This window comes from Vipera ursinii (genome assembly GCF_947247035.1).
Source record: "Vipera ursinii genome assembly, chromosome: 1".
Lineage (NCBI taxonomy): Eukaryota > Metazoa > Chordata > Lepidosauria > Squamata > Viperidae > Vipera > Vipera ursinii.
In genome coordinates this window covers 42,001,720-42,021,227 of record NC_139512.1, presented here as the reverse complement: position 1 = coordinate 42,021,227, position 19,508 = coordinate 42,001,720, and the positions used below count along the sequence as shown (strand labels likewise).

Here is a 19,508-nt window from a genome sequence, read left to right as displayed (position 1 = left end):
TATGGTTGTAAGCCAAGGACTACCTGTACTGCATTAGTGAGGTCACATTTGGAATACTGCATCCAGTTTTGGTCACCATGATACAAAAAAGATGCTGAGGTCCTAGGAAGAGTGCAGAAAAGATGATAAGGAATTTGGAGTCTAAAATCCTATGGCTAAAGGAACTATATATGTTTAACTTAACTAAGATAAGATTAAGGGGAGACATGATAGCAATCTTCCAACACTTGAAGAATTGCCACAGAGAAGAGAGTGTCTCCATAGCATCTGAGAGCAGGACAAGGAGCAACTGGGTGAAACCTTATCAGAGGGAGTTTCAACATGCTCCATCACTGAAGGCTTTTAAGAAAAGATTGGACAGCCATTTGTCCCGGGTCCCTTTCAGCCCTATGATTCTATGTTTCTACAAATTGCTGTCATATGGCAATTTTGTAGTACCAACTAAACAATCTGATTTTGAGAAGTTTCCAGAACTGTAGCCAAATTTTGTACCACTGCTGGGACCTGATTGTTTTTCTTTATGTTTCTTGTGCAGCATTTTAATTAGATACAGTGTAATTTATAAAGTTCCACAAATTCAGCCTGTAATAGAATTTTAAGAAACTAAACTTTATATGTCTTGGAAATAGAATCAATTTAATTTGTGGAACTTCTTGGATACATAAAAGCAGTGCTTCTTTTGTAAAAGAAAAAGGTGCCGGAACTCACACATGTCATACAACCTGCCTTGCCTACCCTACAAGGTTCCATCCAAAAAAGGTGCCGGAACTCAGTTCTGAGCGTTCTATGAGAAAAAAAGCCCTGCATAAAAGAATTTTTGCTGACACCAACCCTGGACACAACTCATTTGTATGAATATGTACTATATATAACCAGTGCTATTTTTCTTTTAAAAAGAAAGGTGCCGGAACTCAGAGGTGCTGTCGCTGGGAGCGATGCCAGTGTCTTGCTATGGTGTCACCACCCGTCCTTTGCACCCCCGCCCCTGTGGCTCGGATCCACATGCCGCGGGGATTCCCCTCCCCACAGCCGCCATGGGGATTCCCCTACCTGCGGTTGCCACCCACGGCCTGTGCTGAGCCCACACCTGGAGCTGCTCCGAACCCCGACCCAGAGCTGTGGGTCATAATATAACTGTATATATTCATATAATGACATAAGGCCACATTCCAAAAAAAGACTAAACCAGGACAAAAATTAAATCAATATCAGCAAAATTAATAATTACTGTTGAAATTAATTGCCAAAAATAGAAGTTTGAATCACTTATTTATTTGCACCTCTTGCTCCTTTGCTCATTTTCAAACATGGCATTCTTTATTACCACACTTCCAGCCAATGTAAGATATTCTCCATCTTGATCTTATAGGAAGTTATTTGGGGAAAAATACTCTCTTCCTTTCTCCTGCATGTGATTATATTTGTTTATGAGTTCTTGACACAGCAATATTTTATTTTATTTATTTTTATTTATTTTAATTCCATTTATATCCCGCCCTTCTCCGAAGACTCAGGGCGGCTTACAAGCTTAGCAGTAGCCTTCATTCTATGTATATGCCTGCTTATTAGGGCTTTCACACACACCCCAAGCGGCATTATTACAAAGTCAGCTTAATTGCCCCCAACAACCTGGGTCCTCATTTTACCTACCTCGGAAGGATGGAAGGCTGAGTCAACCTTGAGCCTGGTGGGACTCGAACCTGCACTAATTGCAGGCAGCTGGTGTTACTTAAGGAGGCATTAGCCCACTGCTCCACCAAGGCTCTTTTACTATGTAATGTTGTTATTTATCTGGTTATTTTAGTTGTTTCAGTCCTATTTGCCTGATGAGAGCCATGGCATCCAGCTGACAGTGGGACAGAATTTTCAAGAAACAAAATGTGCCTGGATGCTGGAGAAATAGTTGAGATAACCCATGTGCACTCCAGACAACCACTCCTCATGATTAGAGTGCAGTAACTATAGTTTTGTGGTTGGCTTATGAGTTGAGTGGCTTGGATACAATCTAAATTCATACACATAAAACAGCCTTTTAAGGACAAAAAGCTTGACAGCCTCATTTCATAATTGTTATTTGGATTATTTTTTTAATGTTATTGCTTTGGACAAAATTAAGACTTTTTTGGTTTTTGATTTTTCTAAAATATTCAACAAAAGGATGAGTGGAGCGTTGATTTAAGGAAGTTTTGAAATATGTTAATGAAGGCTCAATCTGCCTGGACAAAGTTAGACAACTTTGGCCTGGATGATAGAGTCTTCACTGACATATTACAAGTCATTTTGGGAAGAGTTGGTACATTCCAGTGACTCTCTGACTCTGCCTAACTAATTTTGTTCTGACTAATGAAGTTGCTTGGATGAACAATGAAACACCTCAGATTAACAAAGTTTGGTACAGTTGCCATGATTCAACCTTCAGACACAGAGTTTTGAAATGTACTACGGACTCAGATGGATTCAAGTTAATTATTTTGAAATTAATTGAATTCTTCCCCCTGGAAACTATCTATGATTACTTTTGGGAACACAGATAATTAATAAGATGGCTTTGAAGGTTGCCCATTGAATGATATCAGATGGAAAGAAATCGTGGATCTGATGAGAGAGAATTACTATTGGATTCAGAAAATTATTTAAGAAAAACATATATAAAATATATTACAATCATTTTAACATAACAGTTCAATCCGCAGTATTCACATTATCACATCCCCACTAAAAATAACTAAATCAGACATCTGCCTCAATAGAATCATAAGAATACCAACAGTGTTTCTTCATTGGTTTTGAAGAAACATGTATTCTACACCAATAGTTCTACACACGGTTGAAAAGTATCCTGCTACACAATCTTGAAAATAAATTTTGCAACTTCTTTTAAAATTTGTTTTAAAATTTTATTTGTGTCAGCTACAGAAGAATAACTGGGTTTATTTATTTATAAATAACTGGGTTTATAAATGTCCCAAGGTTTCAGATGGGACCAGGATGTAATCACTCTTCGTTTTCTCTTTTCTGTCACATAACTCTTCACATATACCTACGGCCCCTCCCCCCAAAAGCAACAGTTAAAATAATAGTCGAAGGTAGTTTGAAGGACTTAGTTCATAACAAAATAAAATACTACAAATAATATCATTATGAAATTCTAATTTTTAGTTTCACACCTCTTTTTACACACCTGGTTTCCATAAGCATACAAAAAATGACTTCCTGGATGGAAAAAAAATCCAGTTGGCACAAACGTTTTGCTTGGAAATGTGAAAGTAGGAAATTTGGTTTTTTTATTCAATGCACCACCTGTTAACTTGTGTACGGATACAATTTTTTTGTCCTAGGAAGAAAAGAAAAAAATACTATTTTTTTTTTACCTTATCAAGGGCACAGAATAAACTAACAATAACTCCATGTAACTTAGCAAGTAGATTTGCCAGTGGAACAGCATTCATCTGAGCTTATGAGGCCATGATAAGAAAGTAGTATTTTTCTTAATACCCAGAAAGCTAGAAGAATTGGGGTGAGGGTGGCATAGAGACAGAGTGACAAAGAAAGTAAGAAAATAAGCAAAACTGAGTGGAAACTTTTCTTCCAGCTCAGCTGTGGTATGGAGACCAAATTGCAATATACATACTTTCCTGTCTTTTGATGAGGAAAACATCCTTCCACCTCTATAAATATCAGAATTCATCAGAATAATTTCTTCTAATTTTAGCAGGAATTCAATGAATTAATGAATGTGAAAACATGGTATACCCTAATGGCAGACAATTATACTATTTTTTTTAATAAAAAAATCCCTTTGCCTCATAGGTTACTAAGGACCCGTGTCACAGTAGTTAGCTGCTCAAGACTTTCATTGACCTGGAAAAAATTTGTTTGGTGTTCTTGTGAAGAAACATGCCAATATCCACAAGATGTCTTGTGGGTCTCCTTCAAATCTTCCTCAAATACAATAGAAACTGCTCCAACTACATAATAGAATTCAATTTACGAAAGAATGGTCCTATTATCCAGGAATTTTGAGAGAAAGGGGGCAGGACAACTGCCTGTTATTTTTAATTTTCTCTTTGTAGAATGGGGAAATTCATTCTACAGAAGGATCTGGATATAAAACTGTTCTATTGCAAGGGGCAACACAATCATTTTTCTTTGCTGATAAGACACCTAAGGCACTTTTTTGATCCATTTGAAAACATTTTTAACAGGTGATTATTTTTAAAGATGCTATTCCCAGGAGACTTATTATAAAAACTGTAAAGGCACAAGATTATAATGACAAAATATCAAAGAATGATAATAAAACTGGACAGTTAATGATTTGTTCTTCAGGTAGTGATAAAGGGTAAAATCCTGGTAGTCTTTATAGTGGATGTGAGCATGCCCAGGTTAGCCATACATCTAAAGATGTAGTGATCCCCATACAGGTGAATAGATATTGTTCAGGATTGAATAGCTGTATTCTTAGTATTTTCTGAGTTTTTGCTTAGCACTATAACAACATATCAAAGCAAGCTCAAATAATAAAAGCAACAAAACCACCATAAAGATCAGCCAATTAACATTTACACACATGTAACAAAGAGGCTGAAATAAAACAAAACACAAATAAATATTAGATAAAATAAAAGGACTTCCTCTTGACGTTGTTCCAATATTAGAATAGCTTAAACCTTGTTATGGCAATAGGTGCCAATAAGAACTTGGCAACTTTGCATGTAGTAGTAGGCTTCTGGTCTGAGAGTGTAAAACAAACCACTTAGGCCTCATTAAAGACTTGATGTCTACCAGGAGGCAGTTTAAATATTCTAGCATATTGCTTCTCGTAGAACAGACTGTGAACAAATACATGAATTAAAATCTCCTTGTTGATGAAATTCTTCAAGAGAAGCCAGTGTTCAACGACTCTCTTTACCATGCTAAGAGCATAACTAGCAGTGGTGACTGTTTCTTTTTGTCCTTCCTTCCAAATTAAAATCTGAAAATCTTATTGAAACATTTATTTAAAAAATACCAATAGTTTGAAAGAAAAGCTTCAGCATGTATACCAGTATCATAAGGATGAAAATGGCAAAGAGCATAAAGATATCCAGCTTATTTTTCAAAAATATATTTAAAGAGAAATAAATTCATGTAACTGAACGGTCAAATATAAGCACTGAGGTAAGTAGAAAATTGAGGCAGTTTTATAAGCACCCAAAGACAAAGGAAAAGTAAAGTCCCCGGTTGCTTCAAATCTGTTGTTGTTCTCTATACATTGCATAATTGGAATATCAAATAATTTGGATATTAAACACCATTTTTAAAAATGGATAATGGAAGAGAAGAGGAGAGGAGAGGACAGAAGAGAAAGAGAAGGTCTCAATAGTAACTGAGTATACATAAGTGGATTAATAATTGAAAAAGTACTATTTCTAATACCTTTTGAGATAATAGAGCTATGCCAGTATTCTGCTCATAATCAACCACAAAAGAAATTACCCGTCTAGAAATATGCTTTTCGGCTTGTAATCTATATGGTAAGCAACTGTGCCATTTTGTAAATGAATCATTACTATAGAAACAGGTGGATTCCTGTAAAAGTATGAGAAAAGTAAACATAAAGTGCAAGATATTAAACTGTTTATATATCTAGATATATATTATATTGTTGACTTAAATGCGCTGCCAAAGAATCTGTTGAGCACATTTTAAAACAAATCAGAAGGAAAGGGATGAAAGCCAAGAGTTCAAGTTTCCAATCAGAATGCGCTTCTGAAATGCACTGGGATCCTTTATTAATTTTGTATTAAAATTATTCCTCTCTCTGTTCATCCTGCAACTGCAGGTACAAAAACTACCAAGGCTGATGGGATTCCCAGTTGGAAATTACCTGTATATATAAAGCACAAATAAAATAATCATATAGTTGACTCTAGCAAGTAGGTTAAAGAAACAGAAACAAAAATGAATTCACAAAAGACCAAGTGCTTCTCTGAGAATGCACATATTATATTCTGCTGTATTGGAGATTTTCTAGTTGTGTGAACAATTACTGATTGGCAAACAATGTCTTTAGATTAGAATTATGCATGAAGAATTATACATTATTAGCCAATGAGGGTTATTATTATTATTATTATTATTATTAGCCCTCATTGGCTAATAATGTATAATTATTCATTCATAATTCTAATCTAAAGACATTGTTTGCCAATCAGTAATTACTGAATTACTGATTGGCAATCAATGTCTTTAGATTAGAATTATGCATGAAGAATTATACATTATTAGCCAATGAGGGCTAATAATATTGGGAATACAGTTGATATTTTAATGCAAGAATAAATTTTTGAGCAAGTCTGCTTTCTTCTCTATTTGGTCCACTGTCCAATATGTTCAACTTGTTTGAGATTTGATGGAACTTTTATGTTTCCATCACTTCTGGTCCGAGTATTCTTGCTAACATCTCATAATTTAATTTATAATCTAGTAAATAGTTTAGGCTCTTCAGTCCTGAAAAATGTTTTTATTCATCTACATGCTAATAACCTTTATTTTTCCTCATTGTCTAATCTTTCCTTCCTTCCTTCCTTCCTTCCTTCCTTCCTTCCTTCCTTCCTTCCTTCCTTCCCTCCCTCCCTCCCTCCCTTCCTCCCTTCTTCACATAGCATCAAACCCAATGAACAATGGTAATTGAAATTTCTGTAGCAGTGGCAGCAAAGCTGTTGACTCTGCATGGTCAATTAGTAAAATTGGATTTTTGTGGATATTGTGCCCAATCCTCTGTGTAGTGTTTCTGGATCAACTTCTATACAGAACAAAGTAGACCAAGCCATGATACAAATGGTCATTATTTGTCTTACCTGACTCAATGTCTTATCTTTGTTGAATGAGAGACTGACATAATCCACTAGAAGAAAAACGAACTGCATGTAATTGTTTGCATTTTTAAAGATGTATGCATCCAGTTTGATATGAACAATTGCAAAAAAATGTAGAGATTGTTTTTCCTTTTTTAAAAAAAGCAAGCTAGCACAAATTAACATGACCTTCTGAGTCTTGTTTTCAAAAATCTTTTGAAAAATCACCTAGAGTCACATTATAGAGAAGATTGCATAAAAATTTAATAAATAAAATGGTCAGTAACCTTGTAGCATTTCCATACTCAGACACAGTATATCTTTTAAATGCTAAGATATAAATAAAATAGGGGATAAATAAAATAGGATAACAAAGTATTTGAATGGTAATATAAAAAAACAAAGACCCTGAAATGCATGGGGTTCTTCGTTTGATCCAGTTGGGCTATTCTGATGTTCTTATGATTTAATTCAAAACAAATACGCCAAGCAACTCATCTCTATTTCTTCACTTATGAATAGACACATGCTTCCGGGGGATATTAAACTGAAGCTACTCATTTGTAATATTATGTCTTTTATTGCAAAGTTACCTCTGCTAAGTTTAGTTAAGTCTAGTTTAAAGGTTTTTTTTTTAAGTGTCAATACCTGACAAAGAGAGAATTCATATACAGAATAGGTTCACACTTACACAGTTTACACTAACTAAATCATAATTTGATTTGTCTGGTTTTGTCTTAGTATGATATGTGATTCCATTTATAATATTGGATTATGGTTAAAGATTAGCTATGATTAACAGTTTGCTATGTTTTCTTGGACAGGAAGGTCTGGAGGAACATTGGGGTCGCGTTGGGTCAGACACGACTTCGCTAACGACAATGTTTTCTTGGTATTTTCTGAGAGAATAGAAAACCATTGGTTGCCTTATAACTTGTAAAAACTAGTTCAATTAATTAACAGAGGGATTCTGATTTTTTTTAGCATCAAATATAAATAATTAAGTTAACATATAATAAATGGAAATATTTGGCAGAATAGCTTTTGCAGCCTGTACTAAACATTTAAATTAGTTTAATGGGATTGTATTATAGCAAAGTATCTACTTTGTCTCATGAAACTTTCTAAAAACATTTGATGCGTTATATACTAGTTTATAGTCTGCCTTTCAAACAGGAGCTGAAAGCACCATACTGTACATACTACACTTCTCCCTCCCCCATAGCAATAATTCTTGGATGTACATGGGGATGAAACAATGATTGGCCCAAAATTTCCCAGTGAGCTTCCATGACTGAGAGTGACCTTGAATTTGGATCAGTCCAACATTTTAATATTACAACTAAATATTGTGTATGAAATACTCTATAGAGAGAAAGGTTTATGTACACCATAGGTATGATTACCATTGACAAACTAGAAGTGTGGGCTGAGAGTATTTGAAGTTCTGTACTTAAACTCAGCTATGTATGAGTTTACTCTTCATTCTTTAATGGACTTAACAAAAGATTGGATATTTGTCTGATTTTGATTGACTATTGTGGACCTGAATATTCCAATATGGTTTTAAAAATGAAATGTTTATTGATCTTAAAATAAACTTGTTTTAGCTCTTAATGTGAATCTAAACTTTTAATAGTGCTATCTTAGTTAACCGCACATTTTTAGTTTCAACATTTTATCTGGAGTTAATATGAATATTCACAATTAGTTTTTAAAGAGTTATTAAACAGAACTCTTGAAACTAATCTTTAAAGGAAACAGATCTTCATAACTTTTACACAAAAGATCTGGTGTGGCTTTGATAACGTCATGTAATACTTGGGACAGTAGTGGGTTCAGCCGTGATGTCTTTATCGCTAAATCCTTACAAAGTTGTAGACACACATCAAGACAATCATTTAAAAAGCACTGATAATATAATACTCATTTAGTATTTTTGATATTACTTTTGCTACTGGAAAAATCTGGTTTTCTTACCTTCATAGTCTTCTTTATTAGCTAAACATTGCTTATTATACCAGATTTTTGCTTTGTAATAATCATCCTGTGGAAATCAAAATATGAAACAAATACATAACATATAACCTGGAACATGATCTATATTTATTTTATTTTATTTTTTTATTTTTATTTTATTTTATTACATTTATATACCGCCCTTTCCCAAAGGACTCAGGGCGGTTTACAGGGTGATTAAAACAAAAAATACAAAAGTTAAAAACAGTTTAAAAAATTACATCCATCCCTGAACAAATAAAACCCCAGTTAAAATTAAAATTAAAATTCTCAGGCTGGGCCAGAGAGCTTGAAGAGCCAGGTCTTCAGGTCCCGGCGGAATGAACGGAGGTCGGGGGCAGTCCTAAGCTTCACTGGCAGCTGGTTCCAAAGGGCAGGCGCACCCACTGAGAAGGCCCTCCCCCTGGGTGTTACCCGCCGGCAATCTCTTACCGGTGGCACCCTGAGAAGACCCTCCCTGTGGGAGTGCACTGGACGAAGGGAGTTTGATGCCGGCAGCAGGTGTTCCCTCAGATATCCCGGACCCAAGCCATTTAGGGCTTTATAGGTCATCACCAGCACCTTGAATCTCACCCGGAGGGCAACCGGGAGCCAATGCAGCTCGCGGAGTAGAGGTGTTACATGGGAGTATCGGGAAACCCCCATCACAACTCGTGCGGCCGCATTCTGCACCAGCTGAAGCCTCCGAGTGGGCCTCAAGGGCAGCCCCATGTAGAGAGCGTTGCAGTAGTCTAAACGGGAGGTCACAAGCGCATGAGTGACTGTGCGTAGGGCATCTCGGTCCAGATAGGGTCGCAACTGGCGCACCAGGCGAACGTGGGCAAAAGCCCCCTGGTCATGGCTCCTATATGGTCTTCAAAATTGAGTCGTGAATCCAGGAGGACTAGACAGGTAATATACATGAGTGGATCCAGTAGATTTCAACTTCATTATCCTTCTGCCACAAATGAAGCTGAAGAAGACAGATGTTAGGGATATCAAATGCCAGCAAGGATAGATGAGGACTCAGGAACTCTAGTTGTTGTTCTGGTGATAATGGCAATTAATAGCAGTGACCTTCACTATAACATTATTATAGAAGAGTAAGTCTAGTAACTCAAGAATAAGAATGGAATTAACCAGTCATGGTAAATAAAAAGAAGCACATAGGCCACATAATTACAAATACATAATTCACAGGTCCTTCTTGATGCAAGTCAGAATTTTGACTCTTGCTAGGGATTGAAAGAAAAAAAGTTTAGTTTTAGATGATGACAATTGGGAGCACTACTTGTACTGAATCTTGAGTATCTTCCAAAGAGTTAAAATTCCTTCCAGCTTTGTGTTATCTGAAAATTTGATGAGTGCCCCTTCAATTCTCTCATTTAGGTCACTCATGAAGATGTTGAAGAGCACTGGGCCTAAGACAGAACTTTGAGGAACCCCTCTGCATACTTCCCTCCAAGCATATGTAGTTCCATTAAGAAATAACAAGAAGTAGGCTGTGATCAAATAATATACTGAAAACCGTATACTGCATTTCATAAATTGGTTATGTATTATTAATGTATCATTTTGAAGACCCTTCCTTCTTGTCTTTTCTTTTCTTTTCTTTTCTTTTCTTTTCTTTTCTTTTTTTCTTTTCTTTTCTTTTCTTTTCTTTTCTTTTCTTTCTTCTTTCTCCTTTTTTCTTTTGAAATAAAGATGTTAAAAATGAGTACTTAGAGAAGTCAAATGCTTCCAAGTGTTTATTATATTGTGAAAGAAATAGATTATGTAGTGAAATAGCATGTCGAATAATTGAATGCTATGACTAATTAGAGCAAAAATATTAGCAATTTCTCACCATTTCAAAGCCACATAAAGCTGGTTTGTTGAACTGGAAGAAAGAAAAGGTAAAATGAAAAAGAAGAAAAATATGAATGAATTAAAACTTCTAAATCTTGCAAAGCAAGAAAGCAGAAATATATATACTGCTCAAAAAAATAAAGGGAACACAAGATAAGACATCCTACTATTAAATACAGTACATTGTGTTGTTTAAGTGTTCCCTTTATTTTTTTGAACAGTATATTATATTATATATTCGCTTAATACTTAGGCTACTTTGATACAGTACTGTGTCCTAATATTATACATTTCTCCTGCATTTATACTAGCATTTAAATGTCAAATATTTCAGGCAGGGGAACTTGGTTTAACTGAGGGGTTTGGCCACTAGAATTGCAAAGGAAAGGCATCTATATCATCGTTCTTAAGTTTCTAGTCTCAAATGTTTATACAGAACCCATTGTTTTGGATTCTTTGTGGGCTGTTTTTTCACAACCACAACTGCATATCTATCTGGCTAACCTTGTCCAAGTTAAAAAAAATGTAAATGTTTCCTATTTGCTTAGAATGAGTGCCACAAATAGCATTCCAACATAGGAATTCTTTCACTTATAGAAACTATTTCTAGACCACAAAATCTTTTACTAAAAGACTTCAAATGGAAGCTGTACTGGAACTATTCTTACCAGAAAGTCGGTATCTAATTCAAATATTTTTTTTAATCAGCTCCATTTACATTGACGTTTATTCTAAGCTGCCATGAGGGAAAGGGCTTGATTGCCTTGAATTCATAGCAGAACAGTAGAACAATAATAAGGACACCAAAGAACAGGATAAAAAGTTTAACATCATACTCTCTATTATAGCTGCCTTGCCATGAGAACAAGTTAATAGCTTTACAGCAGATCAATGACTTGAACAGAAATATAGGCTATGTATCTTTAAAATAAATGCACGAAAATAAAGTGTTTATTTGACTACATCAAGCTCAAATCTTGAGCTATAATCTTGATTTTGGATGATTCAGTGTACTGCCATCTTCAGATTTGCTAGTAATTTTCATTGTTATAGAAGAGGCAGAGAGAGTAGTTATGGAACAATTTGTGAATATCTTTCTGTAAAAACAGTGTATTACTCTGTTTCAGTTCCTTACTACACAGAGAGTTTCTAACATTTTCCTCTAACTCTGTGTTCTACTTCTTTAGTTTGATCTAGCTTACTGTCACCCCTCACTTTCAATGGATTTTTGAAAGCCTAAAATGTTGCAGTTCAAATGTTCTCTGAAAATTTTTTCAGTATGTTCTTTGTTAACTTTACTACACATATCATATGGGAAGGATATATTCAAAACATACTTTCAGTTTACGTTTAGAAGGATACCGCAGATCTTCACTGATAAATAGACCCAATGTAGTAAGCATTATTAAACGAGTATTTATTAGAATGATATCCACAAGTGCAAGTCCAGAGCAATCTGTGGAAAACAAAAGGATTCATGGTTATTTATTTTTTATTTTATTTTATTTTTTATTTTTAATCCTATTTATATCCCGCCCTTCTCCGAAGACTCAGGGCGGCTTACAATTTAAGCACAAACCAATGTGCTTAGCAATAGCCTTCATTCTATGTATATGCCTGCTTATTAGGGCTTTCGCCCCCCCCCAGCGGCATTATTACAAAGTCAGCTTATTGCCCCCAACAATCTGGGTCCTCATTTTACCTACCTCGGAAGGATGGAAGGCTGAGTCAACCTTGAGCTGGATGCGAACCTGCACTAATTGCAGGCAGCTGGTGTTACTTAAGGAGGCATTAGCCCACTGCTCCACCAGTATATATATAAAATCCAACCACAAACCCAAACTCTGGCTCAGATACGTAGATGACACCTTCGTAATCTGGCCACACGGCAAAGAAAAACTGGATGACTTCCTCATACACCTCAATAGCCTACACCCCAAAATACAATTCACCATGGAAACGGAAGCTAACAATCAACTTCCCTTCCTTGATGTCTTAGTCTACAAGAAATCCAACGGCTCCCTAGGACACACTATCTACCATAAAAAAACACACACAAACCGCTATCTGAATGCACTCTCACACCACCACCCAGCACAGATCAACTCCGTAGCCAAGACACTCATCTCCAGAACAAAACACCTAGCTGACGAACAACACCTAAAAACCGAACTACACACTCTCACTAATGTACTAACAGCCAATGGATTCCAAAGAAACACGATCACCAACTTAATCCGAAGAGAGACACCCACAAAAACCCAAGACAGAGAACAAGAAAATGGCAAAGCCCTCCTCCCATACTTAAAAGGGACCACAGACAGAATCAGCAAGGTCCTCCAAAAACACAACATCAAAACAGCATTCTACACAGACAGAAAAATATCCACCATCCTAAGAAACCCCAAGGACATAATTGGGTTAGAAAACCAAGGAGTATACGAAATCCCATGCACCACCTGCCCCACCACATACATCGGACAGACCAACAGAAGAATAAGTGCACGCATTGAAGAGCACAAAAACTCACTCAGAAAGGGAGAACAAACTTCATCCCTGGTCCAACACTTTGAAGCCACGGGACATGAAATTGATTTTAAAAAAACCAAAACTATCGCCAAAATTGAACATTTTAACAACAGCTTAATCAGAGAAGCCATTGAGATAGAAAAACGCCCCCACAGCATGAATAAACGAGATGATACCTCTCGTCTACCAGCCATTTGGAAACCCGCCTTGATTGACAGACGAGGCCCAACCACCAAGAATGATACCAGACCCAAACTCATGATAACATCACATGACATCACCACCACACAACCATTCAAAAAGCAAATCCGAACCCACAACGATAAAGACACACAACCACAAAACAGAAACCTAACTACAGCTGCAACATCAGCCACTGTAAACCCCTCCAAACCACACAATAAGCAAACTGACACCCACTATAAAAACATGACACCACCACAAACACGAAGCCGAACAAAAGCAGCACAACTCACCAGCTCAGGTCTGGAGCTGGCAGCTGAGACCAGTCCATCCACTCAGAACACCCCCCCACCCAATCAGAACACACCCACCATTCAAAACACACTCCCACCCAATCAGAACACACTTGGTCCCCTACCCAATCAGAGCACACCTCCACAGAACACACCCCCTCTGGCAGTTTAAAAAAAAGAGGAACAAACAGCCACATGCTTCTCCCAGAAGAAGGAAGCAGAAGCCTGATGATGACGGATGGGATTCCGTCGAAACGTTGCGCCTACACCTTTAATTCTACGCGGGGAAAAACCCGAAAAACCAAGGATCCACATACAGGTACCCGCGAAAACCTCAGAAAACATATATATATATATATATATATATATATATATATATATATATATATATATATATATATATATATATATATATATATATATATATATATATATATATATATATATATATATGAAGGTATATTTATATTTGTATACAGAAAATATTGTGTTGCTGTCTGGAACTTGAATGATTTATAATGGATTTTAGATGGAGTGTATAATGCAACAAGGAGTATGGACATTTATATTAATATATACTGCTCAAAAAATAAAGGGAACACTTAAACAACACAATGTACTGTATTTAATAGTAGGATGTCTTATCTTGTGTTCCCTTTATTTATTTTTTGAGCAGTATATTAAAAACCAAGGAAGTTGGAGCTGACAGATAAATGAACAACAGCAAGGTATAACCAATAACAAAACATTTAAAGCAAATAGATTTGTGTCCTGCAGAATTTTTAATGAAGATGAAAAACCAGATGGAGAAACTGTTAAAACCATGAAACAGAAATATATATAATACTTGTCTTCTGAGTCCTATCAGAGTTAGTCTCTTAGCAGAAAGGACCAATAACATGCTCCTCTTGCCAGACCTGATGGGATGAATAGATGTAATTAGGGAGAGATGGTCCCTCAGATAACTCGGCTCAATGTCATGTAGGTTTTTAAAGGTCAAAGCTAATAGCTTGAATTGGATCCACAAGCAAATTGGCAACCAATGAAATTTGTGGAAACAGAGGTATAACAGGCTAAAACATATAGGGAATGGTTGCTGGAATTTGGTATGTGTAGTTTAACGAAGAGAAGGGTGAGGGGTGAGATGATAGCAGTGATCCAATATCTCAGGGGTTGCCACAAAGAAGAGGGAGCCAAGCTATTCTCCAAAGCACCTGAAAGCAGGACAAGAAGCAATGGAGGGAAACTAGTCAAGGAGAGAAGCAACCTAGAACTAAGGAGAAACTTCCTCACAGTTAGAACAACTAACCAGTGGAACAACCTGCCTCCAGAAGTGGTGAATGCTCCAACACTGGAAGTTTTTAAGAAGAGACTGGACAGCCATTTTCCTGAAATGGTATAGGGTTTCCTGCCTGAGTAGGGGGTTGGACTAGATGACCTCTAAGCTCCCTTCCAACTACTTCTTCTTCTTTCTTCTTCTTCTTCTTCTTCTTCTTCTTCTTCTTCTTCTTCTTCTTCTTCTTCTTCTTCTTCTTCTTATTATTATTATTATTATTATTATTATTATTAATTATTATTATTATTATTATTATTATTATTATTATTATTATTATTATTATTATTATTATTATTATTATTATTATTATTATTCCTCCTGAATCAGGAACAAACACACCGGGCACACAACACAAAGTTGCACAGAGGCCTCCCAGCCACAGCTCCTGCCTGCTATTCAAGCAGGGATCATGACTCCAGAAGAACTCTCCAGACTGCATACTGGATCTGTCTGGGGCAGTGCCTTCCATCCAGTAGCAAAGAGGTAAAATGGCCCTAGAACTCAAAACCATGGTTTTGTTGAAGCCTGTTTTTTTCCTCCATCCAAACCCCCCACATCCTCCTGGTACCAGGACAGGACATCAACAGCATGCTTAATTTTCTAATGGCAGAGTTGTGATTGAATATCACCAGCATACTGGTGAACATTTGTTGCCTTGGGGTGAAGTATCATCAGCTTCAACATGTAAATGTTGAAGAGGTGTGGAGAGAATACTGAACTCTGCAAAATCCCACATACGTAGTAGTGGCCAAATATTGGATCATTCACTCCTGATCAGCAATGATGGTATACCCCCGAGGGAGGAAAAGAGCCAGTACAATATAGTTATGCCCACTTCCATCCAATTCAGAAGGATACCATGGTCGATGGCATTGAAGAATGGATGCACTATCCCAATCCTGTTTTTTGAGATCATTCAAAAGCATGACCAATGCTCTTTCTGTCCCATCCTCAGGCCTGAAGCCTGTCTGAAAAGGTTTCAGATAACTTATTGCATGCAGAGTCCACTGAAGTTTGTTGCAATCACCTTTTCCACAATCTTCCCCTAAAGAAAGGAGATCAAAAAGTGTCCAGTATGGTGGGATCTAGCAATATCTACTTGAGAAGGGGGTGAACCAATACTTCTTAGAGGCAGAGGAACAACTCACTCTGCACCACTGCTAGAACTCAATCACACATCCCTCCTCAGCAGCTTAACCAGACAGGAGGACCATGGAACTAACTGGCAGGTGGCCGAGTTCGCAGTCACAAGGGCTCTGTTGTCAGATAATAGGGAAATTCCCAGATAACAGAGCATTCTGCTAGTGTACTGCCCACCTGCTATCCATCAGTCTCGCTTCCTGGGCTGAAAGGTTTGGTTTTGGATCTGGGTTGAGAATGCCCAGACTGATTGTCCTGGGGGATCTGAATAAGTATATTTGTTCTGGAGGAGAGTAGGTCTCCATAGCTACCATGGGACTTCCATGACATGTCTTTAGTCCCATGCATATCGCAGATCTTATTTGTGATGGGGTCTGATGGGTCAGCAGTTAAAGATGCTAAGCTTGTCAACTGGAAAGCTGACAGCCTGGGTTTGAGACCCAAAAGCTTCATGACAGGATGAGGTCATGTTACTTGCCCCAGCTCCTGCCCACCTAGCAGTTTGAAAGCATGCAAATGCAAGTAGATAAACATTGTCTTTGGACAATGCTGGCTCCCCTGGCTAAGAAACAAAGATGAGCACCAGCCCTTAGAGTCAGACATGACTGGAAAGGGGAAACCTTTACCCTTTTATTTCTGACATAATTTTCTTAGCTGGATGGAATAAAGGTGAACTCAGTGTGGGGAGACTTGCTAGAATGCCCTTCCCAGAGTGGCTTGACTGATGCCCATGTTACCATTACTTTGACATTGTGGGAAGACCTTTTTATTTTTCCTTTTTTTAAAAAAAATGTTTTTAATTCATATTGTTTTAGATTTTGAAGACTGCCTTGTTGCTGGCTAACTTGCATGATATCTTTATTTTATTTTACTGGATATGTTTTAACTTGAATTGTATTATTTTTTGTTTAGTGTTTTTATTGCAAACTATCCAGAGAGCTTCAGTTATTAGTTAGTTTATTTTAGAAATAAATGCTTAAAATGGGAGTGGAAGCCTATTTCCATTGCGCACATGTCCAATCTAGGTTTGTTTTGTCCTAATTTTGTATATGTTTTTTTTAAAAAAATAAAGTATTTATAATTAAATGTTGTTCTAAGATATTGATATTTGTACAGCATTAACAATTTATGAACTGGTTAGAAATTTTGGGAGAAATGCAGAATGTATTTGAACCCATATATTTAATCTAGAACTTGCAAATTGGGTGGATTTCTGAAAAAGGAGACAAAATGAAAATAGCATTGATAAGAGGATAGTATAAAATAGAGGGAAGTATCTGGATATGTGCAGGGATACCGATTCACTCTAGCTTGGACCTGGCAATTAAATAACCGTGACTGAAACATCAGCAGGACAATTCATGGGAAAAGCAAGTTGGTTATGAGGCATTAATTGAAACCCCTGAACTCCAACTGCTTATTTGACTTCAGAGTGAAAGGGCACCTAGTCATTATCTTTTAGGATGAAAAGAGCAGCGATTATCCTGAGTCAGTGGAGTGTCTGAAGAGACGGCATGAGTCACATGACACATCCTGATCTTCTCTCGAAAGCATAAAATTATCATACAGAATTCTAATAGGCCTTAAAGAATGGAGCGTACAACATTTTCAGGCCCTTTCTCCAAAAAGCATCAGATATGACGAGGAAAGAAAAACTAAATTTAATAACAGAGTTGAAAGGGACCTTGAAGGTGTTCTAATCCAATCCCTTGCTCAAACAGGAAACCCTGTACCTTTTCAGACAAATGGTTGTCCAATCTCTTCTTAAAAACCTCCAGTGTTGGAGTACCCACAACTGGCAAGTCGTTCCACTGATTAATTGTTCTAGGAAATTTCTCCTTAGTTCTAGATTGGTTCTCTCCTTGATTAGTTTCCATCCATTGGCCTGGGTCCAGGATATCTGAGGGAACACCTGCTGCCGGCATCAAACGCCCTTCGCCCAGTGCGCTCCCACAGGGAGGGTCTGCTCAGGGTCCCGCCGGTAAGAGATTGCCGGCGGGTGACACCCAGGGATAGGGCCTTCTCGGTGGGAGCGCCTGCCCTCTGGAACCAGCTGCCGGTGGAGCTGAGAACTGCCCCCGACCTCCGATCATTCCGCCGGGGCCTGAAGACCTGGCTCTTCGAGCTCTCGGGCCCAGACTGAGGAGAAATTTTTAATTTGGGGTTCTTTTAATTGAGTACAGGGTTAATTTAATATTTTTTAATTTGGTTCTTAATTTTTGTATTTTGGATTTTTAATTCCCTGTAAACCGCCCTGAGTCCTCAGGGAATAGGGCGGTATATAAATATAACTAAATAAATAAATAAATAAATTGCTTCTTATACTGCCTTCAGGACAAGGAGCAATGGTTACCCTCTTCTTTGTGGTAACCCTTTAGATATTAGAACACTGCTATCATGTTGCCCCTAGCCCTTCTTTTAATTGAATTAGGCATACCCAATTCCTGCAACCATTCTTCATATGATTTAGCCTTCAGTCCCATAATCATCTTTGTTGCTCTTTTCTGCAGTCTTTCTGTAGTCTCAACATCTTTTTAATATTCAGGTGACCAAAATTGGATGCAATATTTCAAGTATGGTCTTACCAAGGTATTATAAAGTGATATTAACACTTCATCCGATCTTGATTCTATCTCTTAATGCAGCTGAGGACTGTGTTCGCGTTTTTGGCAGCTGTAGTACACTGCTGGCTCATATGTATGTGATTGTTCACTAGGACTCCAAGAAACAGGCACCACCTATTTTGTACCTGTTCATTTGGTTTTTCTGGTCTAAATGTAGAACCTTACTTTTCTCTACATTAAATTTCATTTTCTTAGGTAGGGACCAATGTTCAAGTCTGTCAAGATCCTTCTGTAATTTTGAGCCTATCTTTTATTTTCATTAAGCTACAATTAAATTAGTATGTTTTCTTTCCAATCATATTATTTAATATTTTCTCCTTTGGACTTGTTAAAAACTATAATTGGTACAAATTGGGGAGAGAGTTCTGAAGCCTACAGCTAAATTTTTAGGGCTACGTGAGTCTTATGCCTCTGTCATAAAATTTAGGAGCTATATACAGAAATCTACAAATGAAAAAAGACAAATACTAATTGAAAAGAAAATTACCATAATCCATGAGAACACAAATATTATCTGTTAAATTCTGCCACATTACATCTCGATTCATAAATCCAGTTTCAGTGACTCCTATAACTATTCCTATGAAAAAGGACAAAAAACATAGAATCATAAATAAATCTGGATACATAGTACAATATTGTATGCTTCTAATTTCTACAAGTGATACAGAAATTTCAGAGGTGTAACAGAGATTTGGATTCCTATGGATGAAGGAAA

At 36.9% G+C, this 19,508-nt stretch overlaps 1 protein-coding gene across 1 annotated transcript in view; it reads right to left on the bottom strand.

Moving 5' to 3' along the window:
• The window catches only part of CATSPERB (cation channel sperm associated auxiliary subunit beta), a gene marked incomplete at its 3' end in the record, with an annotated part of 62,000 nt that overhangs the window by 37,509 nt on the left and 4,983 nt on the right, over positions 1 to 19,508 (bottom strand). Inside the window, exons 5-11 of the mRNA XM_083349666.1 lie at positions 19,278 to 19,370; positions 12,023 to 12,141; positions 10,684 to 10,716; positions 8,820 to 8,886; positions 6,843 to 6,889; positions 5,419 to 5,571; positions 3,182 to 3,334 (exon numbers count right to left, since the gene is read on the bottom strand). Of these exons, the coding sequence (XP_083205792.1) occupies positions 3,182 to 3,334; positions 5,419 to 5,571; positions 6,843 to 6,889; positions 8,820 to 8,886; positions 10,684 to 10,716; positions 12,023 to 12,141; positions 19,278 to 19,370 (665 nt within the window). The remainder of the gene's footprint in view (positions 1 to 3,181; positions 3,335 to 5,418; positions 5,572 to 6,842; positions 6,890 to 8,819; positions 8,887 to 10,683; positions 10,717 to 12,022; positions 12,142 to 19,277; positions 19,371 to 19,508) is intronic.